The sequence below is a fragment of the Trichoderma camerunense genome, assembly GCF_050948025.1.
Source record: "Trichoderma camerunense strain CBS 138272 chromosome Unknown V8C40scaffold_5, whole genome shotgun sequence".
Taxonomy (NCBI): domain Eukaryota; kingdom Fungi; phylum Ascomycota; class Sordariomycetes; order Hypocreales; family Hypocreaceae; genus Trichoderma; species Trichoderma camerunense.
The window spans coordinates 1,771,054-1,796,413 of NW_028145365.1; the positions used below are offsets into that span (position 1 = coordinate 1,771,054).

A 25,360-nucleotide genomic window follows, 5' to 3' on the forward strand; every position below is an offset into this window, starting at 1 on the left:
TTGTTCTGGGTTTGTTGCATACATCAAGACGGGGAGATGAGCCCACGCGAGTGTCATGATATCCTTTCGCCCAGTAGAGTGGGCAGCCAATAGTGTTTCATGCATGCATGGAGGATTCCATGCCATTTTCTTATTTTCTTTCCTTTGTGCGCGCTTCTACAGGGGAGGCATGGAAATTCGTTGAAAAAGAAAGGGTGGCAAGTTTGTCTTTTGAGATCTTTCCTCCTTTCCATGGAATGAGATGGGCAAAGGCTACGATATCTGAAAGGGTTGGTTGATAATGGGCGCCCTGTCAAGCAGTGCGCCTTGGGAGGAAACGCATATTCCCTTTTCTAATAGACTACTGAAGATGTACCTTAGTTAATCTTGCCAATAAATTCAAAGAGTAAAATCTGGCATTACAATAAAAGACTACCTGGTTTTGGTGCAGCTAAAGCCGTGTATCGCTGTGACGTCGTGTACTAACTGACCCAAATTTTTACAGCATCATGATCCATTGTAATTACATGGCAAAATGGAGTGCGGCTGTGGTGAGACATGCAGAGCTTCACGTGGGAGGCTTGATTGAACGACACGAATTCGGAGAAGGCCGCGGGAGAGGCTTGGCTGGCTCTCCGATAGCTTAGCAAGCCGGATTCTCGACACTTGGCGCGTAGCCTGTCCAAAGGGAACAAGACTAGTGACAGCCAGCGTGGTGAGAATGTGGCAATGAAGAGGGGACCTTGTGACAATGAGGAGCTGCTAAGGGCGGCCGTCAGATTGTTACAGCTGATACTTTGGATCCATGGCAAATTCTCCGAGTCAGAAGAGGGCTGTACGGAATTAGGTATTAGGCGAGCCCGGCCAGAGCTGAAAGCTGCTTGTTTACAAGCATGCTTGGAGGCAGAGTGGGTGAGTAGCATCACAAGGCAGATGGATAGTTGGCAATAGTGTAGGCACCGTTAGCACCGCTAATGCCCCACGGTTTTGGCTGCATGACGATGGGGGGTGTGTGAGCCATGCAAGCATAGAGAAACTATTCGTCGATGAGAGGAGCTGTGTATCTCTTGTAAAGTTTGGCATGTGAAGCCATTTAGCCAAGGAGTGGATTCTCATGAGTAAAGACAAGTTTTTTCTCTTCTTTTTCGTCCTCTTTGAAATGCGAGGCACGAGGGCTCTGACGTTGGCCAATGTTGAAGCACTGACAGGATCCATGTCGCCCTGTCTCCTTTCCTACGCGTGCAGCACGGGCTTTGATTTCGAGCAGCCCCTCCCTGTTGAAACCGGAGCACAGATGGTGGAAACAATTTTTTGCCGATGCTTGGCTACGGAGGCGTCGTTGTTCGTGCCATCTCTTTCCATCATCAACTAGCTGCATCGCATGGGTTGGATTGATCCCCGATATGCATCCGTTGCCGTTGTCGGGCGATGGGTGCCGGCTTGGCTGCAGATCAGCCGCAGGGAGTCGATCGCATGTTACGTGTATTGGGTCAAGGGTATTCAACGCACATCCGTCTGTTTTTAACAGGAGATGCGACTGCCGTGCTTGGATCAGCGGCTTCAATCGGCGCGTCTTGCGATATCGGCTGCATGCAACGGGAGATTCAATCTGGTCGAGCTTCGACGTACGGGTGACCATGATTAATCGTAGAAGCGCCGAGGCCGACGGTCACTTGGTTCCTCGTTCCATCACCCAATGGCTCGGGTGCCTAGCACCGAAGGTCGAATGACGACTTGGTCCGTTGTTGGATAGCCGCTTTACGCGGTTCAACGGGCATGCTGGTACGCGAAAGCACAAGTTGTCGAGTTGTAGTACAGATATCTAGTCGGTGTGAGTGCTAGTAGACCTCTGGGCTTGGTTGGATGGATCTCCCTTGTATGTCGAATCCCTCAGCCATGGCCCCCAGTCGTTTGCCGGTGTGCCGTAGATGGTGTGAAGATTGCATGTGAGGCTGTTCTTTAGAGCGTTCTCGTAGGGCGCTCGACAGATGTAGAGAGTACTTGACGATGTCTCGAGAGTATTCTATGAAAGTATCATGTACTTGCACAGGTTCTTAGATCTCCAACTCTGACCGCCCCCATCTCCAAAGGGGGCGTGTGCAGATCTGCACAGGCAGGCCGCTGATTTGGCACCTTGAGGATCGGCCTGTTAGAACCAAGCCGGTTCTTCTTTGGGATGCTTTGGGGGCCAACAATGCCGTGAGCTCAGGTGTAAACGGGATGCATATTCCTAACACCGGCAGCGCAAGCCAAACAGCGCCTCAGGTGCGGAGTATGATCAAAGATGCATCTCCGAGGAGATGGCGGTTGAATGACGTTCGAGAAAGACAAATTGCGGTTTGCCACGACAGCTTACATGTAAGGCGATATGTAGGGAGGCTCCCCAAGAGTGCCTCTAAAGTTTCGACCTTGGGGCTTTGAACTTGTCCAGCCTCCTTTGCCTCGTGGTGATACCATCACGGCAGGTGGTTTCGGCTCACAGCCGATTCTCTTCTTTAGCATAAGCTCTATCAAGATGGGTCATAGCGCAGATACAAGACGATGTGTCTGTGGAACTTAATAGCAGCATCCCGCAAAAGTAGATTGCATTTGTACATGGACGTAACTCGAAATCGTCAACCCCATATCAGGCCGTATGGGCAGACCCAAAGACATAGAGGCATGACCAACGGTATTTTTCGTCAAGTTCAGCCAATCCCACCCATTCCCTGGGTGGCAGGCTCTCCGTATGCTGTCAGTGACAGTGAAAATTGTCATGTTGAAGTTTTGGTCATTGAAGTTCGATGAAAGAAAAAATGAAAGGGTAATGTTAGAATCTGAAGAAAGGATGTCGAGGATGTGATAGAGAGACATGATGTCACATGATTTGCTTCTCTATCAAAGTCGCAGAATGGCAGAAAAAAAGAAGGAAAGAGGCAGAAAGATGTACCCTCCACCGCCTTTGATCTTCTGCACACCGTATCTGCCTTGCGAAATTCTTGGGAAGTCTCTCTTCGTTTGTGCTCGTCGTTTGTTATGCCATGTTTGGATGTTGAAAGATGTTTGACGCTGTCTAATCAGAGAAATTCAGCCAGTGGATGCTGTCAAACACACCCGTAGGTTGCCATATCTTTCCATCTGATGTTTAACTTCGCGCTTAGAAGTGATCTGACAAGGCTGGACAGCATTTCTAAATGAGAAATCTCGACAAGTCAATGGCGGTAATATGTGACCCTTCACCTTCTTGCACCAGCCTATATGTAACAGCACATTTCAATAATCACGGACACTCAAACATCGCAAAGTGGATGTGAGTCTGTCTCGAACGGGGAGAGACGCAGAACTGTCTTGGTTCTTTCCCACATTCTGCATGCGACGAATGTGGATCGATGCCTCCATACGAGCCATAGTCTTGTCACTATTCATTGGAGTCTTTGACACAGAGATTCGCTCCGGAGTGTAAGTTCTGGTATGACGCCAACTCAAACTATCATAGAGGAGTACCTTGGGTATGATGACATGGTAGCTCTGTCGGTGCAGCGAAGCTTCAATGCTTTGTATAACCTAGGCTAACATCAGAGCATACAGTACGTCCATCAAATCCTACCCTTTTCGTTTTGATATGCGTTTGTGCGTTCTAATAAACGGGCAGGGTACCCGAAAGGCCCGTATCATGGAAGAAGATTCTTGACCAGACGCAGTTATATCAGCGTTCATCACAATACATCAAAACAGGTTCCCCATTTTGCTTCCAAATTCTACCTACATCTGGGGCATATTTTCCAATGGCCACATCACGACCTGCTATACATCAACTCGAGCGACCGTGCACCTACCAACTTTATCACGGCCAAATATCTCGCAGTTGACTTTACTGGGGAGAAATTTACGCTAGGCATAAAGAAAGCTATTTACCAACTACCCTTCGTTTAAACAGGATAGTTCCTTCGATTACTCCAGTCATTGATCCACCACCAAGTCGCCTCATAGAATCGCTTCCGTCTCCAGCATTGAACCTAGCATTTAAACCCTATGGACTACTTAAAACTCGTGGTCTTTCTGGTCAGCATCATAGGCTGATTTTCGTTATCGCCATTGGCATTGTGACGCCGGCGTGGAAGTTGGTGGCTACGTCATGCAGGATTTAGGAACATGCCACCACTCCACTAAATCTCGCAGCCTTGGGCGGCCTGGCTTTTGCAAGCGAATTCTCAAACTCTCTTCATCCCCCGCTTCTCTTTACAAGACATATCTTCATCAGCCTCATCGAAAGCAACACCATTCTCGATCTGCTGTATATCGCATTGCTTAAATATCATTGCTGAAATGCCTCTCTCCGGGCCGCCCCTCGTCTTGGTCGCCACGGGCATCGTTGGCTCGGCATGGCTCTCCGGTAAATCCAAATCCCAAATTTCTACATCAAGTTCCGTATGACAAAACTCCATTCTCATTCATCTCTCGAATAGGGGCTATCATGTCTTTTTCAATTGGTGGAGCGCCGGCTGCTGCCTCGGTGAAGCAGTCGTCTGCTAAAGTCTGGGCTGAGTTGTATAAGCGAGGAGCAGCTTCGATGCCAAAGGTAGCCATTGGCACGTCTCTAGCTTACCTACTCGCGGCGTACGACTCTTACTATAACGAAGGGCCATGGGGCATCTACCTGGGAGCCGTTGGCTCCGTTCTGTCTATTATACCTTTCACATTGACAATCATGAAAGACGTCAATGGGCAATTACATGAAGAGGCCCGCAGTGAAGTCGGCGAGGTGACACACGCGAGCACACTGCGAGTCGATGGCCTCTTGGACCGATGGACTACCCTTAATTTTATTAGGAGCGTCTTGCCTCTTGGAGGAACCGCCTTGGGCTGTCTTGCATTCTACCGTGGTGGATTCTAATGTACTCATACAGCTTTTATGACAAGATTGTTAATCACCCAGCATGTGAGGATACAAGACATTGATTTGCCACCTGGTGCATCCGGATCAACATGTCTGTGTGGTTCAGTCCACGCCTGAATTACGAATGACTTGGCCATGAATGTGAAGGCACAGTTTTATTTTCTACTTGCCATGTTTAATTATCATTGTCCACCATTCATTATACATGGTGCATCGGTTACACTGCTCATGCATCAGGTAATTTACTTCAGTCACACAGCCGGAATGACAGATTGTTCGCCCATCAAGAAATCTCAAAAGCTAGAGGAAATGAGACACTTGGTATTACAAGATACTCATTTCTTTATTACGAATGGCCAATGGGAAAAGCAAGAGACAAAGTGGCCACCAAGCACGTCCATGGTCCCGAAGCAGGCAACCGAAACACATACCTAAAAGCATGATAAGTTTCGGTCTTACCTGCAACGCCGGTATTGCTGCAAAAAGTGGCTTGCTGCTCGTCGTAGCCTTAGCTACGCCTACCAAGCGCTCCCATTTCACACGAGCGGTACCCTGAGCACATCAGGCGGGTTACTGACCAACCGCATTGGCCTCGCTCCGTCTGCCCCATGACGCTTCTTGAAAAAGAGCGAGAATTACAATCTACCTGCTGCTCTGCTCTCTGCTCTGGTCTTTGCTTTGTTGGTCAGGCAATACCTTGCGGTGTAGGATTGTTTGTCTAATGTGAAACAACAAAAGCAATAACTTTCAGGGATTCCCATCCTTCTCGGTATGCTTGGTAGGGCGGTACCATTGTACGGCCGACATCCAAGCGGGTAAGCAAGGCATTCCTCGATATGAGTTTGCCGATAAAGTAAGGCTCTCCACGGAACGGGATTATGCCGATATCAATCAGAGCTTGAAGCCCACGAATACCAACAACAGGGGTATGAATAGCATGTGCTAACGACTGGATTAGGTCTTTCCGATCTGGATCGGGGCTTGGCTTTGCGGCGATCGAGCGCCCCGAGTTCTAGACCGGCCACGGACTGTTTGCTGCGGAGCCGCATATATTATTATCGCCGGAGAGAGGCGGTAGGCAATAAAGGCGCAGAAACAATAGATGGGTCCGCTTGTGACAGATTGACATGCTCTTTTTTTTCAGCTCAGGGACATGATCAGATTGTGAGCACAAAGTCGTCATTGGCAAGAGAAGACTGCGGTGAACGGGAAACCCGCTGGGTGTGTTTCATAGCTCCAATGAAGCATACGAAATATCACTGCGCCGTGAGATATTGCTATGATATGCCGGAGTTGGGGTCACCGACCGACCTTTGTGTGATCAGGCCAGAGGTAGTTGACATCTTTAATCACCAATCGACAGAGGACAATGGCTTATTCCAAGTACATCATCAAAACAAATGGGAAGCTTCGTCTTGAGTGAATGGACACACGGTAGAGTCCCTGTTGCAATAGCTCTTACCCATACTGATGAAAACGATGTAGCCTTAATTGCACAAAGAGGTACTGCATATTTTCGAGATAATTGGCCGTCGTATCTCGATATGTTGACCAAATATAGATTCCAGCATAACTTTGCATATTTTGCATGCCATAATAAATTTCTATGTTCAAGGAACGTATCGGGCACTGATGAAAGAGCCCAACCAAACGGAGTATGTCCATGTGAGTAGTTGACCCAAAGCTTGATGGCAACCCCCTTACTCCCTTGGGGAGATGAGAATGGGGTATGTGAAATCTCTCAATACACTATGAAAATATATCTATGTGAGTCTTGCCGTTTCTATTCTTCTCTCTTAACTTGGTGATGTGAGTTTCTTGACTTGGTGGAAATAAGATAAGCCCCTCCTATCTGAAAGACGGAACTAGAAAGCCGCCAAGTAGTAACAGCTATCACAACGACAACCAGTTTTTATGAACCCCGTCTTTGCACATGAATACCTAGGGGAGGAGGTTTTCTTCCGGACTGTTGCAGTAGCTTCCATTAAGCATGGAGCTATTGTGGCCTAGCATTCATGCGAGTTCAGCAGGTAGGGTACGGGCAGTGGGAGACAGATATGGTTAAGAGTGATTCATTGACCCTTCCTTATCATCATTGTCATAATAGATTCGTACTAACCAAGAGCACACTGTACCTAGCTTGAGGCAGCAGCCCAATCGCATCCTTCGGCATAATACCCTGGCGGTCAGATGTGATAGATGAAAGGCTCGATTCCTATACGACGCCACAAGCGCGAAGAGCAAGGCAGACCCATGTACGCCTGTACGCCTATATGCTGTGGGAGCTGGGTGATGAGAGTGTGCCAACAAGGTACTCGTAGTAGTACGAATAGTAAGTAGCTGGGCTCGCTCGAATGGCCATGTCTCTCTGACTTGGTAGATAGTGAGCACTTCTTATAAAAGAGTTCTTGGCACAAATCACAGGTGACTGGCTGTGCGAAGCATGTCTCAGCTGAGGTCTCACACTCGATGCAGATCCGGCTCTCCAAAGGTAGATCCCATGCTCGCAGATACACTGACACTGAGGCACATACGGAGCATACTCTGGCAGGACGAGAGTCTAAGAACGGTTAATACGCAGTACTCGAAGCTGGCCTGCAGCCCTGGGGATGTTCGATCTGTGAAGGTGTGGTGGAAGCACTGACATTGGCATCCAGTTGAACCAATGACAACCCAGTTGGGCCTCTTCCTTGTCCTGTCTCGCGCCATCTTGCGGTGTTTATCTCGCTCTGCCGTCTTCTTAGCGTCTCTCTGCCTTTGTCCATCTCTCCGCCTTACCTGATTCTCCCATCTCTGCCTGTCTGTCTCTCTCGAGCACTGGGGCACTGCCACTTCTCCCCTGCTAGACTCCCCTTTAGCCCCTTGGCGAAGTATCCGGCTCACCGGATTCTGGGTTACGAGCTGCAGTCGTCCCCGGTTCCCAGTCCACCCACTTTGACCATCATTTCCGAAGATGTCAAATCGGAGGGTTAAGGCTGTGGGGAGGGCGGCACAGACGGTGACATGACTTCTTTGCAAAACCCAATTTCATTTCTCTCTCTTTCTTTTTTCTTTTTTCTTTTTTCTTTTTTCTCTTTTTTTCTTTTTTTTCAGATGTTTGTAATCCTCTTTGCTTTTTTCTTTCCCTTGCAGGTAATTGTTTCTGAAAATAGGCTCGTGATTTGACTGATGTGCGCAATCCTGCCCAAGCAAGAGCCCGATGTATTCGTACTCGCACCAATCCCAGGGTCCTTCAAGCCGCCTTCCCTCCCAGCGCACCTTCCTCTTCATCCAGCGTGTCTCAAGAAATGATGCAATGAAAATTAAATGGGAAACTGCGTGAGCCACACCGTATTCATCACGTGATGGTTTGCTCGCATAATTGGTACTTTGTAGAGCCTGTCGGAGAAGAACTCGTAGAGCCAACTTGCAAGCTTCAAGCTCAACAGCAGAACAAATGCCAAATCGCCTTTGCGATGCCCTCACCACCTCTCATGGCCATCTACACTCACTCTCGCTACGAGATCAAAGTGCTCTGTACTGTACGAGTACAGGCATAGCCATCTCCGTGCTTAACCGATCAAGCCCAGGCCCACAGAGGACGAATCAGGCTGCAGTGTGTGTAACAGACGCTCGAGACAGCAAGGATTACATCCTCCCTTCTGACTCAAATGTTTGCTTCTCTGCATGATTTTGGCGCCGCCATCCAGCCTCACGCTGCGTTTTACTTGGTCGCTATTGATATATCCGGATGTTACTGCATGCACCTCACGCCAGATATTGATCCGCAAGTCCTACTCTACTTTCTCTCACTCCTGTCAGACCTTGTCTCTTCGCCTCCATCTTCCCCTCCTTACACCTGTTCCTTTCGAAGTGATTCTACCTCCTTTGACAGAAAAGCGTGTGCATGGACTAACAAATACTCGGATCAGGAAACTCTCTCCAACCAAGCCCAAGTGCCACGCTTAGACGTGAGGGAACTAAAATAATGACGGGAACTAGCCCCGGGAGCCCGGAGTCTTGCACCCATCACGGGCGGGACACAAGCCACGAAATTGCCAAGTCGAGACCGGTGAAGCCACTAGCGTCCGCGAAGGGGTGTTTGCGTTTAGCCCACACAGCTGAAGCGTGGGGGAGTGATGTGGTGATGCCACAGTAAACGCCGATGAGCGTGAGAGCACGGGTGTGTTCCTCATCGTCAATCATCTCTGCCTTTTCTGTCGCACCAGAGATAGATCCACGATCTTATTCGCTGTCGGATCGCCACATGAGGGGCTCTCTTACTACAAGATCTGTGCTCTGCTGATGCCAATATACGATACACACTATACCCTTGAACAAGACGACGAATGAAACCGGAGCAGGCGCAGAAGCAAAGCAATAGCAAGCATCATGCATAATGATGGAGCATCTCGGGGGCTAGTCGATTGTGACGTGGTTTCCGGGCTCAATGAGAACCAGCCTAGGGTAATCTAATTTCGATGCATCTGCTTCCCATCTCTCCCCGGGGCATGCAGGTGCTCATCTGCGTACTTGTACCTGGGTATGTTGCCCGAGTGTCCAATGCTGCTGAGTGAAACAACACCCGCATAATCAATATGGCCACCTTGAGGGCTCATTATTCCTTATTGTTGTCGCAGAGATCTCTCTCATAATCGCAGGTGACGTGAGTTGTGGCTGAGACAAAGTCTTGCTGGCTTGCCGTGCTCAGCTCCTCGTTGTACATTGCTGTACACGTGTGTATATCGTTCTCTCGTGCAAGCTACTTGAGTCAAACACCACCTGTCGCTCAGGCAGCAGGTATATAACCAGGATCACCTCGCTATTGTTTGCGGAGTAGCAGCCATCTTCAGGTCAGATACTCATGCCGAGCTCGCGGTCATATTCTTTGTTTATACCCAGATTCCTCCCAAATTTCATAACGTCGCCATCCACTCCAGCGTTTTGAACCGAAAGCGGCAATGCCAATTACCACAATCCTCCAGCATCAGAGAGATAGAGAGAAGCTAAACCAGCCCGACTTAGGCACTCCTACGGCGGAAGAAGATCACAATATCAGAAATAAGGATACTATCAAAGAGGTCAGACTTTTTTTGGCCCTCTGCTATGGAACGATATGTTGGAATATCTCTACTCACTAAAGAGGAAAAGGCAGCGGCAGTAGCTGGGCGAAGGGCTGCCCCCGATTCGACTTATAAGTCAAAAAAGCTCGATAATCCAAAGTCTAGCTGCTCAAAGGTCGCTACAAGGTCTACAAAGAAAGATTCCTCTAGAAGCCGCAAGGCAAAACAGACAAACTCGAATCACCTCATTACAAGTGAAAAGACAACCGCTCAGCCGCGAGCGACGCCCATCGATAGGCGCAGCCCCAAAACGATGTCTACTGTAAATTGTGATTCTAGGCACGCATCTTGCGGGCTACAACAAAACAACACACAGCCATCTCGTAAAAGTAATGAGCCTCGACAGAATGCTCCCTCGCAGCACCACGGGGGCCCGCCGTCCCCCACCGACTCGGTGTACGAGGTTGCACGGCGTGCTGTCAACTTTCTCGATATTCACAAGACTCAGGATACAGAACCTCAGGATACAGTGCCTCAGGATACAGCGCCTCAGGATACAGCGCCTCGGAGTATAGCACCTAAGAACACAGTACCTCAGAATATGGCACCTCAAAATACAGTACCTCAGAATACAGTGCCTCGGAATACAGTGCCTCGGAATATAGCGCCTAGTATCATCGATGCTCAACAGGTTATCAATCATGCTCTCGGGGAGGTAAGGACTCGGGAAAGATGCAACGCTATACATACACCTCCTGCAAGCCATAGCAGTGCACAAACATCCCCTGTGAGCCACAAGGCTGAGAAGACGCCTCCCATTCGTTGGAGCACTATACAGACGTACCCCAGTTGTCGAGATGCTATTGTAAGCAGGTTAGAATTATCGTCTGTCTGTGATAACCGTTAACATGGCATATAGGTGTTTAGTGATAAGAAAAAAGAACGTGAGATGATTTCTGCACAGCAGCGTAAGAGCATGCAACGACCACGCCCGCAACCCTACAATGGGCCACGCCCAAAGTCAAAGTCAGCGGCAGCTCGACGACGAGCGATACTTAAGCATTCAGTGACATATACGCTGCCGGCTGCGAATCCACAGACTCCTGCAGCTCCAGAGCAACCAGCGGTTCACCATCCAACAATGACTTCAAATCAAGTACATCCTCCACCGCCAGCAGTGGCTTCTCACTCGGCCAGTACGCTACGACAAGCGACGCCTGTACACTCAGTGATGACTCTACGTCCGGGGCCTACTTCATATCCGCCGTTAATGCCACGGCCGCCCACGGCATCACAAATGATGGCAAATACACAACCACCAACGAGATGGCAGCCTATATATCCGAAATCGACGACGACTTCACAGCAGGTGACTACAGTCGCAAAGGAGACAAACAGAGAGCGTGGCCGCCGCCTCAGAAGAGAAGCGCAACTCAGAAAAGAAGCTTCCCTTCTGCGCCGAGATAATCCTCCGTTGGGTGACCCTCTAGAAACCACTATAACAAAGTTTCAGCCGAGTGTGGGAAATAGAGTGGTCAAACATCTCATAAAGAAAAACCCTGAGGCTGTTGCAGCTTCCAAGCTATCCCATGAGATTCCTAAGGAGGCTGCTGTGCATTATAACAGTATATTGACTTGGCAGGCTGAAAACGCCCAAGCCACTGGAGATCCTTCGCCTCAGGGACACCCAACGTTTATCGAAGGGGTGGAGCCAAGGGCAGCATCCTCCGATGGAGTGCCAGTCTCTCGAGAAGCACAAACTCTGGCAGTTATCGTTGTGCCCATTAGAAGCACGCCAGTCTCTGAGCAAATTGTCAACACCGAAAATCATCCTTACCATAACCATTCGAACATTTTGGTCCCGCAACATGGTGTTCAACCACATCCATATTCCAGAATCCCCCCGGGGGAGTCGGATAATGCTCCGAATGGATATGGTAATTATTCCTCAGTATCAGCAAAGCAAAGCATGTATGAGCAGAGAGAGAGGAGGGCAATGAACAATCGCGATAGCGATATACAAGAGATTTCTCGACAGGATTGGCAGGCAGCTAACAGAGACAGCCCAAGATATCGGGCTGATCAAAGAACCCAATCTGTCGTGGTCTCTGCTCCGTATGAAAGGACTATAGCATCTTCGGCCTCTGCTTCTTCAATAAACCCACAAAGCATCCCTGAGCCATATTTTGAGGAGAATGAGGATATGCTAAGTTTAGGGGAGAGTGAGGAGATGATGTTACCACCGAGCCCCCAGAGCCCCCAGAGCCCCATCCGTCAAAACCCAGTGTCCATTTCAGCTCAAGCTCAAGCTCAAGCTCAAGCTCAAGCTCAGACAGCCAAGAAGCCATCTAACCAAGCGAATCCCATATATGGTGGCATTCACAAACGAAAATCCAGTCGAGTCAGTCGAACTTCGCCGCCGCAAACTACGACGTCTCGGATCGCCATATCTCAGCTTGTGCATCATTCAGCTGAGGCACCGAAAACAGGGGTGCCTCAAACTGCGATGCGTAGAATCGCCATATCTCAGCTTGTGCTGCCTTCAACGGTACCACGAATCGCTATATCTCAACTTGTGAATCCTTCAACGGTACCTCGAGTCGCGATATCTCAACTTGTGAATTCTCCAACGGTACCTCGAGTCGCGATATCTCAGCTCGTACATCCTTCAACTGAGGTACCAAAAACAGTGGTGCCTCGAGTCGCTATATCCCAACTTGTGAATTCTCCAACTGAGGTACCGAAAACAGTGGTACCTCAAGCCATAGTGCGTCAAGCCACGATGCCTCAGACTTCACCTCGAACTCCTTTGCCATCAGCCAGACCAGACAAGCATCGGCGTGTTCGCCGTTCGCGTGGCGGAATGTGGCTATCTCAGGACGACTTAGACCGTTGGCAGGAAGAAAGAAAAGATCCCTATCGCCTCCCATCATTCAAAGACTCATTCAACAATGTAGCGATGACCGACTGTCAAACCAGCCATGAGAAACAGACCTCCTCTGAACCGGCCGGAGGGGTTTTCAGTCTCGATGCTTATCGTATAAACCCTGTAGCCTCTTGCGCGCGCAATTGGCTTTAGAATAGTAAATAACTAGGGACCTTCGGATAGTAATAGATGAGCTAAGACTCAATCGAAAGCATATCATGAAGGCTAGCCTCTTGAGTTGCTACTCCACTTCCTTATCTAGCTCAGTGGTGATGGTGACAGGAATACTGGTGCGGTGCGCATGGAAGTAACTTATGTGAAATTGAAATACGTCAACTGTGTTTGACTTTCTTGCGTCTCGGAACGCCAGTAGACACACCAATTGTCTGAACCCCATAGGCACACCAACTGTAAATGGCGATTCATGGGGACCAGAAGAAAAAAGAAGAAGGACAAATGTCTTCTTCATGAGGACGAGGCGGGTGGTTGAATTCGAATGTAGAATCGACACAATAACCGTCCAGCAACCTTTACAACGTCTGCAGAATCGATCATAGAAACAATCGCAACCGTTCCGGGCAAAAACTCCCATAAACAAGCGACTCGGCCTAGGAATCAAGCCCGAACCGAGAAATCCGTCCATGATGCGCCTAGTTTGTTGATCTACGGTTCACATGGCCCGGCACTTTTATGCGACCCAATGGGGAGCATCCGCTAAAATGCGACGCTGGACCAACATCTTATTCCAAGGATTGTGTTCGCATCTCGGATTCCCCCTCACGGCATCTGTACAATGGCGTCAGATGATCAACAGTTGCACGATGTAACCTGAAGACAAAACTCTGTGGTAGCATGGAATCTCCAGCCTCTCCATTGCGATGTACAGCCGCAGTTTCCATTACCTATGTCATGTCGGGGCATGGTCCCGCAGAGGGGAAAAGGCAATTGAGAAGAGTAGGACAAGACGTAACAAGCAATTAAGCTTAACAAAAATATATGGAGCCCCGTGGGTTTATCGAAAAATCCGTGAGAGTCAGGGGAACATGGATTGTTGTCTTTCTCCGCATTGATCGGCATCGGCTCCGCTCCTTCCATACCAACGTACTCTTTCAAGACAGATCCAACGGGTTGGGAAGATGAAAAACACCTATCCAGTAAGCCTACGGTACATATCATGGGATGGATCCATGCTTTCCACCGCTCGTACTGCGTATACTTCTTGAACCTTGTCGTATCTGCATCTCCACATCACCCCTCATTATGAGGTAGGGAAAAAGCATCCATGCGTGGGACAACAGGCCATTGCTCGCATGCAGCGTATCATTGGGTTAGGCAGAGAAGAAGAAAAGAGGGGAAATGAGTTTGGCGCAAGGGATCATCCTTGAGAATGTATCAGTATTTATAGATACAATGTCCCTCTGGTTTTGGAGAGAGGTTAGATCTCAGACAAACAGGGTTGACGCCCTCCCTTGAACTGAGCTTCCCCTTTTTGTAAATAAAACAATTGGGTATCCTGCATGCGGTAGGACCATCCAAAGAAGAAGAGCTCTGAATACTCTGGATATGTATTCGGCACGTTTGTTCGTGCTTGCCTGTTCTCTGGCGGCTGCCGTGGCGCAGAGCGGCAGCCCGGCCCCCTACAAAGTTCAGACACCGCCTTTGGACACCGATTGGACGTACAAGGTTGGTACCAATCCATGGCCAGAGCATCCCCGGCCACAGCTCCAGCGCGATACCTGGCAGAGCCTCAATGGCATTTGGACGTTTCAGCCTGCTGGTCCTGATGATGGCGACTCCGATAGCCCTCCGGATGGCCCACTTCAGAGCGAGGTTCTGGTGCCGTCTTGTATCGAGAGTGGGCTCTCGGGACTTCAGCTTATTAACATCACCGACATGTGGTTTGCGACCAGCTTCAAGATTCCGCATGACTGGCATGATCAAAATGTCATCTTGAACTTTGAGGCAGTCGACTACCAGGCGGTGGTGTTTGTGAATGGAGCCAGGGCCGGGACCCACACCGGAGGATATTTTCGGTTCGGAGTGGATATAACCAAGTTTGTCAAGTTTGGCGGCGACAACAGCGTGTAAGTCAAATTTTTCCTCGGGTGGCAACGACAAGGTTATCATTTGCTGTGATAAGAGTAGGCGTGCGAATGGTGGTCGTGTTGCATACTGATAGCAAAACAGAGCCGTATTTGTTCACGATCCAACAGACTTGGATGTCATTCCAATTGGAAAACAGACCCGAAATCCTAGCCACATCTTCTATCGATCGTGCTCCGGAATATGGCAATCTGTGTGGCTGGAAAGTGTACCTTCAAACCATATAACCCAGCTTGATGTTGCTGCCGGAATGGATGGCACAGGTATAAAACTCCCAGAATATCCCCTCTACAGTGGCTTGTAATCCAGACTCACGACTAACGCGATTGATAGTCTCTGTGACAGTTCACAGCTCGAACAAACAAGGCGCCTCTGCCAAGGTGTCCGTCATCGGACTCGACGGTCACGTTATTGCTTCGCAGAAAGGTCCTTCCGATGAGGAGTTCAAGTTCAAGGTCAGGCAGCCAAAATTGTGGTCTCCAAGCTCTCCGACTTTGTACAACTTAACGGTGACTCTTGGTGAGGATGAAGTATCTAGCTACACTGGATTTCGCACCATTTCCAGTGGAAAAGTCAAGGGAGTCCAAAGACCACTCCTAAACGGAGAATTCACGTTCATGTTTGGCACGCTCGACCAGGGATTCTGGCCTGATGGGCTATACGTGCCGCCAAACAGGAAAGCCATGGTATATGATCTGAAGATGCTTAAAGGACTAGGCTTCAACACAGTCCGGAAACACGTAAGTAACCCGTGTATTCGTCACCAGCTCCTTGTCGATTGAGTACTAAATCAAATCGTATGTCGCAGATCAAAGTTGAGCCAGATTTGTTTTACCGAGCTTGCGATGAAATTGGTCTGATGGTCATCCAAGACATGCCCAGCCTGACCAACGACGGGAGTCGGCCTCCGAATCCTGACCAACAGGCAGAGTTTCAACGTCAACTCGAAATCTTGGTCAATGAGCATAAGAGCTATCCATCGATTGTTACTTGGGTTCGTTCTCTCATTGTTACCCACAAGTGGTCTCCACGTAGTTTCAAGCTGACGCTAAACCCGCGATGTAGGTCATTTATAACGAAGGATGGGGGCAGCTCAGTGGTCCACCATATCCGGAAATACAACTCGTGGATGTTGTTCGTGGCATCGACTCAACAAGGCTAATTGACGCAACTACCGGGTGGCACGACCACGGCGCAGGGGACTACTCTGTGAGTTGACTGCCATGTTTCATATATGAAGTGTTCGAGAAGAGAATGTGGACTGATGAATGCGTGATGGATAGGATAACCATCACTACGCCAATCCGCAATGCGGAACACCGTTTTACTCCACACCTTCTTCTCCGTATGACCCCAGCCGTATCGGCTTCCAGGGCGAATTTGGCGGTATTGGTCACAATGTGTCAATCGAGCAGTTGGTTTCCCTTCTCTCCTCTGCATCCGTCAACTTTTGGGGGAGTTCAGTGGCTAACAAACCAATTAGTCTTTGGAACGTTCAAGAGGCCATCAACACCATCAACCAAACTTACGAAGTCAATGCCGATCTGGTCTCATACAACTATCGCGCAAGTCTCTTGTTCCGCGAGTTTTATGACCAGGTTGAGCGCTACTCTTGCAGTGGCGGTATCTGGACGCAGACAACCGATGTCGAGGGTGAAGTCAATGGTTTATACACGTATGACCGCCGTCTTTTGAGGCCAGATCCAAAGCAGTGGAAGAGCGATATCAACAAGCTATACTCGGCTGCGGCAGGAAGGCGATGATTGTGTAGGCCATATATGAGAGCCAGTATAGTGCAGGGTAGTGGTAGATGACAGCAGCTACTCAATGATATCTGAACTCTGATTGAGGCTTTATGTATGTAATAGAGTTGCTTCTTTGGTTTTGTCTCAGAAGTATCGTCTTGTCAAGACAGTTGATCAACCCTATTAAAACCGCCGTTGTGTTGTTGTTGGAGCAATAGTGCAAGATTTCCGCCGTCGAGGTGCTCTCTCAAAAAGACCACCCGGAGAACCCATTGCATCATGAAGCTCTGGCGGCTAGACTAATGTCCTAGTATCAAGATATGGAGGAATGTTTGCTGGAAAATGTCGAATTCTCCAAAGGTAGGTACTCGAATGCTCTGATGATGTTGGAATGCTGCCTCAGACATCAACTCTCGTTGATGCCTTCCACAACTGCAACTGGCTCTTCGCAAATCCTCACCCCCACCTGCCACATGCAAACCGCCATCAAAAAAAGCTACATTGAGCAAGTACCGCCCTTTACTAAAAGCGGCTAGATCAGGCCCAGAACCATCTCCCTCGTTTCCCCACCATCCCGCAATCGTATTCGGACCTTTGACCGCTAGGCAGTTTCTGCGAAAGTTTGCAGCCAAAAGATTCAAAAGCCAGTTCATCGTCCCACAATCATGTGATAGAGCTCCTTTTCAGCATATCCGTCATGTCATGAACAGGGGCCCAATGCGATTATCAGTTTGATTCGACTCTCGCGGATTGGTCAATTGCACAGCGTTTTTGTTTGGCTTGTGACAGTCTGTTTGATCGCTCAAGAACGATAATAAATACCTAGACGACGATACCCGTTTCCCGGCCGCCCTCACTACAAGTTGCAACATTGGCTCTATTGGAGGGCCTTGCTATCCCTTCAATTGCATCAATCGATTTGATTCTCGACTCGACCATCCCGAACGAGCATTTGCAAAATCCTTCTTCTCTTCCACCCGGTACATCTATAATTGCAATTCAATGTCGGAAACATTGATTTCAGAAACCCACACGCGCGAGCGGCGTGACCTCTACCATGAGGCCGATGTCGTCGTCGTCGGCGCCGGTGTCTTTGGCTGCGCGGCTGCCTTCGCTCTGGCAAACCAGGGACGCTCCGTGCTTCTTCTCGAGAGGTGGATGCATGAGCCTGACCGGATTGTGGGCGAGCTGCTGCAGCCAGGCGGCTTAACGGCCCTGAGAAAGCTAGGCTTGGGCCACTGCGTTGAGGACATCGACGCAATCCCTTGCTACGGCTACAACGTCATCTACCACGGAGAGCCATGCGCCATTCCCTACCCCGGGCTCAACGAAAAGGGCGAAGTGACACATGCGTGGGGAGGAAGAGGGACGGGCGGAACAAAGCAAGAGGGATGCGGCTTCCATCACGGCAAATTCATCTCGCAGCTCCGCAAGGCGTGTCTGGGCCACAAGAACATCACAGTCGTCGAGACAGAGGTTGTCAAGACCATTCGAGGAGAGCACACAGACCAGGTCCTTGGTGTGGAGTCACGGACTACAGTCAATAAGGAGACGGGAGAGAAGAAGAGCGACTACTTCTTTGGTCAGCTCACCATCGTTGCCGACGGATACGACTCCAAGTTCCGAAAGCAAGTTCTAGAGACCAAGCCCGTCGTCAAAAGCAAGTTTTACGCCCTGGAGCTGGTCGACACGAAGCTACCGCTTCCCTTCCACGGCCATGTCATCATCGGCAACGCCTTTCCCATTCTCCTCTACCAGATCGGCACTCACGAGACAAGAGCGCTCTTCGACGTGCCCGCAAACATCCCCCAGGCCTCTCCCGAAGCCGGAGGCGTCCGCGGCTACATCAAGAACTGCGCTATCCCCGCGCTCCCCGAGGCCATCCGCCCGGCTGCCGAAAAGGCCCTTGCCGACGGCAAGATCCCCCGCAGCATGCCCAACAGCTGGCTCCCCGCCGTTCCCCAGACCCCGAGCGGCCTCGTCGTCCTCGGCGATGCGCTGAACATGCGGCACCCCCTCACCGGTGGCGGTATGACCGTCGCCTTCAACGACGCCCTGCTGCTCTCCGAGCTGCTGCATCCCGACGTCGTCCCGAACCTCGAAGACAAGGCAGCCATTCGCGACGCCATGAACAAGCTCTACTGGCGCCGCAAGAACTTCACCAGCATCATCAACACCCTCGCCCAGGCCCTCTACTCTCTATTCGCCGCCAACGACCGCCAGCTGCGCGCCCTCCAGTTGGGCTGCTTCGAGTATTTCCGCCGCGGCTGGACCGATGGGCCGGCTGGCTTGCTCGGCGGCATCATCCAGCGGCCCCTTGTGCTGGCGTATCATTTCTTCTACGTCGCCTTTGTGGCCATCTGGATGAACGGGTGCAACGTCATTGGTGGGCCACTTGGCTTCTGGAAACTGCCTCTCGCGTTGCTCGATGCGGTTCTTATCCTGTGGAAAGCCTGTATAGTCTTTTTGCCAGTCATCTGGAGAGAAGGCTTCCAATAAAGAAAAACATAATCCGACAAACTTTTTTTAATACCTTGTTTCTTATATATATATGTTTCTACTCTTGTATGAAAATATCAACGTTGGATTTTGTTTCGACATTTACCACAGGCGAGGCGCGGAGTTATACGACGCTGGGCAGTATCCCTTGGAGAGAAAGAAGAAGAAAGAAAATGGCAAGGCTGGGCTCTGGATGAGAAAAATGTAGTTACGCAGTTATGGCTAGAAAAGATGCTAGAGACGTTAAATAATCGTAATACTTACCTCCTTTCATATGACTCTCTTTTATTTTCTTATTTTCCATGCTATAGCTATCTAGCCCTTCTATGCTAGAGATGAGTGCGGCTTCTATATCCGCATGCCTGCTAGATGTGTTAAACGAGTACAAATTGCTGGCCATTACTTAAATCAAGGCCCGGCGACTCTGACTAGATTCGTCTTATGATGTCTGATATCATCCATGACAAAGATGTGCCAGTTTCCCTTAGTTTCATTCTTCTCTCTATCCCTTTCCACCTGCCACTCCGGGCTCAAAGTCTCAGGTGAGGCGTCTCCTATATACGCCCATCATCCAACTCGCCCTCAAGACGGCCAGTCCAATGGCCATTTTGATGCTATCCTGAATAACATTCAGCTTACTTCCACCGACCTCGTGCCACTCAATCGGCACCTCGGCGACCTTGATGCCAGGACTAGTGCCAATAACACTGCCATCGCTGCCCAAGACGGGAGTGGCCGGGGCAGACTCGGCGAGCATCAGCATCTCAATGTCGAAGATCCAGCCTTCGGCATGCATGTAGGGGACGATGTGTGGTAGAGAGGCGCGGGTGAAGAGCTTGAAGCCGCATTGGGTGTCGCGGATGCGAGATGTGGCGGGAGGCGTGAGGATGGTGAGAACCAGGTGGAATGACCGCATGAGAAAGTTTCGAAGGGCAGAGCGCTGAGAGAGCAAAAGGGAGAGAGGTTAGCATAAATACAAAAATGTAAATCTGTATATGGATTTGGGATGTCGTTGACATGAGATGAGTTTGGCATACCTTGACAACGGCCTCACTGCCAACGAGATGGGCACGGCTGCCGATGGCAACACCACGGCGAGAGCCATCCACAACATCTTCGACGCCTTCAATCAATCTCGCCACATCGCTAAACCGCGATGCGCCATCTGCATCAGCAAACAAGGCATACTCGCCGCGCACATGACGAAGGCCATGAGTGACACCGCCGCCCTTGCCCCGGTTCTTAGCCAGAGACACAACCCTCAGGACATCATGCAGGCCATTCTTTTGCGCAAAATCCAGAACCACATCGACCGTCTTGTCGCGGCTCCCGTCATTGACAATGATAATCTCATAGCCGCTGAGACCTAGCTCCTTTGGATCGGCAGCTCCAGGCGCATGCCGCTTCTTGGCCGGCACAGCAGGGTTCTTGGCGCCGGCGCTGCGTCCAAAGTGCTTGTCCAGATATTCCACGGCTTCTTCCAGCGTGGGGATGACACGGTCCTGTTCGTTGTACGCGGGGAATACGACGCTGAGGAGAAGCTCGGGGGGCTCGATGGAGCCGACGTCGGGAGTTGGGTATGCCTCGTCTGGGCGAACTCGCTGCTCGTTGAGGCGGCGTTCTGCGAGCCATCGATCGTACCAGCAGGGAAGAGGGCGCGGTGTCGTCTTGCCAGAGGGGCTGCTGGTGATGTATGTCTTTTCAGAGGAAAGGACGGCGCGAGGCTTCGGGGCGACGAGGTGGAGGAGAAGGAAGAGCTGCGCATCACCGGTTAGCTTCGTGGGCTTTCGCAAGCTTGAAAGGGGGGACCAATTGAATGGAATTGGGAGGCGGGAGATGGTCGCATACGCTAACAAGTCCAAGCAGGACCAGCACTAGGAAGAGGGCGAGGAGAATATAGACTGGAGTCGCTTTGACCCAGGCCCAGAGCGGCGCAGGAAGCTCCAACAACGCTGTCGCAACGTCCATTTTTGGTGTTGGCGCTGGCCTGAAGCCAAGATGGGAGAAAGAATGGATCTGTCAGATGCCGTGCATGTGTGGGAATGGAGAGATGAAAAGACGAAGAGAAGAAAAAGAAAAAAAGAAAAGTGAAAGATGATGAACAAGTATACAGGGAAACCAAATAATTGAGAAGAAAAAGGACAAATGAAAGGAATGTAAGATGTCGAATGCCAGATGCCGCCAGTTTCACTGACACCTGGCGAATTAAGCTGTATGACGCGAATCTGCGGCTGCCAGCAGTGAGGCCACAGTTTCGGGCTGCAGGGGTCTGGGACGTCGTTCTCCATAGAGCAAGGCTGGCCAATCATGGGCTGCGGGTTTCGACCCAGAGCGGTGCCGTTGAGTGCTTGAAGTGGGCGGTGGAGAGCGCTGTGGCTTCCAGGTTATTATCTCGTATCACCTCCAGTGCTGCGCATCTGCCATCTCAATTTCACAACGAGAAGAGAGAATCATTAGATTAACACCAGGACACCAATGATAAGGACACGGATAAGTGCACTCAAGTAATATCATTTCTAATTGAAGTTGAAAAAAGGAAAAGATAGAAATAAATAGGAAAAATAAGGGCAGAGACAAGATGGAAACAATACAAAACTCGCCCGTGTAATCCCAGTGTATCAATCAAAGCGCCCAATTAATAAATCAATATCCAAAAAAAAAGTTGAAAAAGATGCCCCCTGTTTATATGAGAGCGCGCATGTGTGCGTGTGTGTGCCAACTCTTTCTATTCCATCAAACAAATTTTCGTTCCGTCATAAATGAATGGCTTGCTCTCTTTATGCCGCCAAAAGTTCTCATCGGTGCTGGTAAGCTTGCAAAGCATGCTCCACGCCCAGAGTATGCCATATTCGCTGTGCGCAGAACATATGAAAGTATTACAACAAAGGAAGAAGGAAAAAAAGTAAACGCCAGATTCCTCATGTTCTTTCCTTTTTACCCATAGTAAATGGCCCACGAGTGGGCAAGAATAGCAGTGTTGGTATGGTGTCATATCCAAAATGCAGTAATGCAATAAACCAAGATAACAAAAACAAAGAAAATACAAGGGCTGATATCAATAGATAGGTAGCCCGGCTAAACGGTGACAGCAGGTGCTTTTGAGCTAGCCCAACGGGATTTCTTGGCAAGCTTGCTGCCGCTCTTGGAAAATCTCTTTGACTTTTTTGTAGTTTCAGGCTCTGGCACCGAATCTTCTTCTGGGAAGACGTTGATGATGATGGACTGCTTGACAGCAGGAGCAGGAGCAGGGACTGGGTTGGGGGTTGGGGCAGCGACAGGAGTAGGAGTAGCAGCAGCAGGAGCAGGAGTGGTGACAGCTTGGGGCTCACTCTTGGGCTTTGCAGCCGCCAACGCCTTAGCACCAGACTCGATTCGTTCCAGCTCTGTGAATCGAGTTACCTTTGCAGCTTTGCGCTCCTTGGAAGTCTTGCTGTTATGTTCCGGAGAGGGGTTGCGGTCCGTCGATGCAAGAGCGGAAGTAGACACAAGAGTGGTAGCTGAGGTGTTGAGGCTGGCATTGAGGGAGTTGGGAAGAGACAATTCGGACTTTTGTTGTGAGCTCGGCAAGTCAAGCGGCGGAAGGGTATAATTGCGCAGGATTGGGGTGGGTGCATTGACAATGGGCGCAATGGATGCAATAGAACCGAAGCCTCTCATGGACGTAGGAGGGCGGGAATCTCGGGCAGCTCCCTTTGCTGAGTTTGCCATGGCAATTCGCTCAATGGATGAGTCGGATGTGCGGCGATGGCCCGCACGCGGTCGACGACTGGCCCTCTCGGCCGCAGTGGGAGGCGGGGGAGACCGCACCACGGGAGGGCGAGCAAGTCTCATCTCGAGGTCATCTTGAGAACTCGTAGAGCCGCTGGAGCTCTCTGATTCTTCTGGGTGTCGGAAGTGTCTGGTTAGCATCTTGCGGGTCAAGGTGGCGCACAGAAGCAGCAGCAGACGACAGCGACGACGAACCTTGTGAGGAAGTTGGGCTGGTCCTCGATGTGTTGTAGCCGGACACGGACACTCTGACAACCTCTTTGCCCTTGGCCGAGGCGGCGTAGGCCGTAAACTGCGAACCAACATCAGGCATCGAGTGGGCAATGTCCCGGCTGTAGCTTGCCGAGTAGGGTGAGACACCCGTGTAGCTGTACGCTCGGGGCAGGCGGACCATGGGGGTGACACTCTTGTCCGTGGGGTACGAGACATGGGACAGGCTGCTGCCAACGCGAGGGGCGCCGGGCATGTTCATGTGGTGACCGGACGCAGCCATGGCACTCCTCCGACGGTTCTGCTCCTGTATCTTCTGTCGATCGTCCTCTCGCCAGCTGGGCGGTGCGCTGGCGATGGCATCCGTGGCGGCATGTGTGGGGATGTGCTTGTAGGGAGTCTTTTCTACCTCCTTCTTCTCTTGTTCAGCGAGCTTCGCATTGTGCTCTTTAGCCTGCTGGCGGCTCTTTCTCATGCGCGAGAAGATGGACATTTTGGCTCTTTGTTTCCTGCGCGGCGCTTCCTTGTCTGTCACTAGCCGTGGTGTTGCAGTTGAGGCGAAGCCAGGTCCGGCTTCACTCAAGGTTCAGAAGCCCCGGATATATATATGCGTGCCAAGCAGACGGATGGGTGGTGTAATAGGAACCGGGGTGTAGTAGAATAAGCTAACGGGGTAATGCAAGCACAGAGTGGCTCCGCTCCGTCAGCTTCGGAGGGCAAAGAGGAACGATGCGGCAGCGATATGCCGAAGATTGTTGCAGATCTGATGGATTGGCGTTTCAGGGGAGCGATGACGGGGATGTTGTTGATACTGTTGTTACGCCGTCAACAGTGAGCAAGAGAAAGTGTGAAGAGCGGGACTTGAATTCGGCGTGACGACGAAAGTATAAGCAGTAGTATTTGTACTCGGGCCGAGTTAGTAGTTTAGCAAGTTGAGGTGTACTCGTAGCTTGCTCTTGGCAAAGGACCACTCTCTGATATCTAGAAAGTTTGTTGTGTTTGATATGGATGGAAGAGGTGGATGGGCCGCTTATAAGTGAGTGGGTGGATCGGACCAGATGCGAGGGATGAGATGGACTGGGTCTCTGCTGCTGGGCGGGTTCCAAGGCAAGACAGGCCTTGCTCACCTTGGAGCAAGCGTCGGAGCCGGGTTTAGATGACGATCTAGCCCGTGGTGGTTGGTTGGTTCAGCCTTCACTAAGCCCTGGTCATAAGAGTTGGAACCAGAGGTGATAGCTAGCAATAATAGGGGGTGATGAAGAAGAAGAGGAAGAGGTGGTATTCAAGTGAGGGAAGAGAGAAGAGACAAGCAAAAAGTTGGGCTCCAGCCCTATGTCGAGAAAGCCTGGGGAGCTGAATAATGGCTATACGCAGAGGGGGGGTTGCTGCGGATCACCGGGAATGGCGGACCAGAAGAACCAGCGAGGAGAAAATAGAGGGCGAGAGGGAGCGAGAGATAGAGACGGAGAAGAAGAGGGGGGTAGACTAGTTGCGGTTAAGGCACGCAAAGGTAAGTAACAGAAGAGCAATGGAGATTTTGGAGAATCGGGGGGTTGCTGATGCAGATGCAGCGCCGATGCAGATGGGAGAATAGTGTGCTTTTTTGCGCATAGGCGTCGAGGGCTGGGCACAGCTGAAGGAGGTAGAGGTACGAGTACTTGTACATTCACCTGTGCTGGCAGGGCACCTTGTCGGCTAGAACGAGAGGCAGATGAGATGGCTTGCAACGGGGGCGCAAATGGTTGGCTCGGGACATGGAGGTTTTGCAGAGCGACGATGCAAATGCGGCTGACTCGAGGGATTGCAGTCGTAAGACGTGTGCAGGTCGGTGGCACACGTGGTTGCAGGAGGCTGTACGAAGTACTTGGGCCGAGTACCGGTACATGCAGCGTATCGGACTTGGGAATCGTTGAAGTGGGCTTATCAGGGATGCTCATGCTCCTTGTTCCATGGATGCTGTTTGTACTCGTATTGCACTGTACTTTACTCGTACTGCACTTGGAGTGATGACTTCATGTTGACTCGAAATCAATGCTCCTACAGGTTGATTGACTGATGCCATTGGCGCCACTCCTCCTCCCAGAACTAGCCCAGTTCCATTATTTTCGATCAGTCATGTCTCACCCAACAATGGGATCATTGTCCAGGCACTGGTGAAACCTTGTGTCAGAACAAGAATAACAACAGCTCAATCCATGGATCTTATCAACCA

General features: G+C 50.4%; 8 protein-coding genes across 8 annotated transcripts; 6 read left to right on the plus strand and 2 right to left on the minus strand.

Moving 5' to 3' along the window:
- Positions 1–3,980: 3,980 nt before the first annotated feature.
- V8C40DRAFT_181281 (anthrone oxygenase family protein) lies at positions 3,981–5,030 on the plus strand. The gene is made up of 2 exons (XM_083211731.1): positions 3,981–4,351; positions 4,425–5,030. The coding sequence occupies exons 1-2, from the start codon at positions 4,285–4,287 to the stop codon at positions 4,850–4,852; spliced, it is 495 nt and encodes a 164-aa protein (XP_083075805.1). The 5' UTR covers positions 3,981–4,284; the 3' UTR covers positions 4,853–5,030.
- Positions 4,945–5,871, plus strand: V8C40DRAFT_273877 (uncharacterized protein; the record flags this gene model as incomplete). Its single annotated transcript, XM_083220544.1, has 8 exons — positions 4,945–4,950; positions 5,093–5,257; positions 5,342–5,454; positions 5,485–5,524; positions 5,564–5,567; positions 5,607–5,641; positions 5,680–5,708; positions 5,814–5,871. 8 exons carry the CDS (start codon positions 4,945–4,947, stop codon positions 5,869–5,871), a joined length of 450 nt encoding a protein of 149 aa, XP_083075806.1.
- Positions 5,872–8,232: 2,361 nt separating this feature from the next.
- Positions 8,233–9,447, plus strand: V8C40DRAFT_239862 (uncharacterized protein). Its single transcript, XM_083214692.1, has one exon. The coding sequence runs from the start codon at positions 8,506–8,508 to the stop codon at positions 8,821–8,823; it is 318 nt and encodes a 105-aa protein (XP_083075807.1). The 5' UTR covers positions 8,233–8,505; the 3' UTR covers positions 8,824–9,447.
- Positions 9,448–9,795: 348 nt separating this feature from the next.
- V8C40DRAFT_273878 (uncharacterized protein) lies at positions 9,796–12,976 on the plus strand (the record flags this gene model as incomplete). The annotated part of the gene is made up of 3 exons (XM_083220545.1): positions 9,796–9,915; positions 9,986–10,762; positions 10,817–12,976. 3 exons carry the CDS (start codon positions 9,796–9,798, stop codon positions 12,974–12,976), a joined length of 3,057 nt encoding a protein of 1,018 aa, XP_083075808.1.
- A 1,300-nt stretch (positions 12,977–14,276) lies between these two features.
- V8C40DRAFT_239867 (glycoside hydrolase superfamily) lies at positions 14,277–16,852 on the plus strand. Its single transcript, XM_083214693.1, has 7 exons — positions 14,277–14,907; positions 15,011–15,189; positions 15,260–15,666; positions 15,735–15,920; positions 15,992–16,135; positions 16,210–16,340; positions 16,410–16,852. Exons 1-7 carry the CDS (start codon positions 14,387–14,389, stop codon positions 16,687–16,689), a joined length of 1,848 nt encoding a protein of 615 aa, XP_083075809.1. The 5' UTR covers positions 14,277–14,386; the 3' UTR covers positions 16,690–16,852.
- A 407-nt stretch (positions 16,853–17,259) lies between these two features.
- V8C40DRAFT_239871 (squalene monooxygenase) lies at positions 17,260–19,435 on the plus strand. The gene has a single exon (XM_083214694.1). The coding sequence runs from the start codon at positions 17,674–17,676 to the stop codon at positions 19,168–19,170; it is 1,497 nt and encodes a 498-aa protein (XP_083075810.1). The 5' UTR covers positions 17,260–17,673; the 3' UTR covers positions 19,171–19,435.
- Positions 19,288–21,381, minus strand: V8C40DRAFT_239873 (dolichyl-phosphate beta-glucosyltransferase). The gene is made up of 3 exons (XM_083214695.1): positions 21,019–21,381; positions 20,208–20,927; positions 19,288–20,110 (listed from the first exon to the last, which is right to left on the minus strand). Exons 1-3 carry the CDS (start codon positions 21,136–21,138, stop codon positions 19,709–19,711), a joined length of 1,242 nt encoding a protein of 413 aa, XP_083075811.1. The 5' UTR covers positions 21,139–21,381; the 3' UTR covers positions 19,288–19,708.
- A 798-nt stretch (positions 21,382–22,179) lies between these two features.
- On the minus strand, positions 22,180–24,076 carry V8C40DRAFT_181512 (uncharacterized protein). Its single transcript, XM_083211732.1, has 2 exons — positions 23,134–24,076; positions 22,180–23,051 (listed from the first exon to the last, which is right to left on the minus strand). Exons 1-2 carry the CDS (start codon positions 23,639–23,641, stop codon positions 22,246–22,248), a joined length of 1,314 nt encoding a protein of 437 aa, XP_083075812.1. The 5' UTR covers positions 23,642–24,076; the 3' UTR covers positions 22,180–22,245.
- Between the last annotated feature and the right edge of the window lie 1,284 nt (positions 24,077–25,360).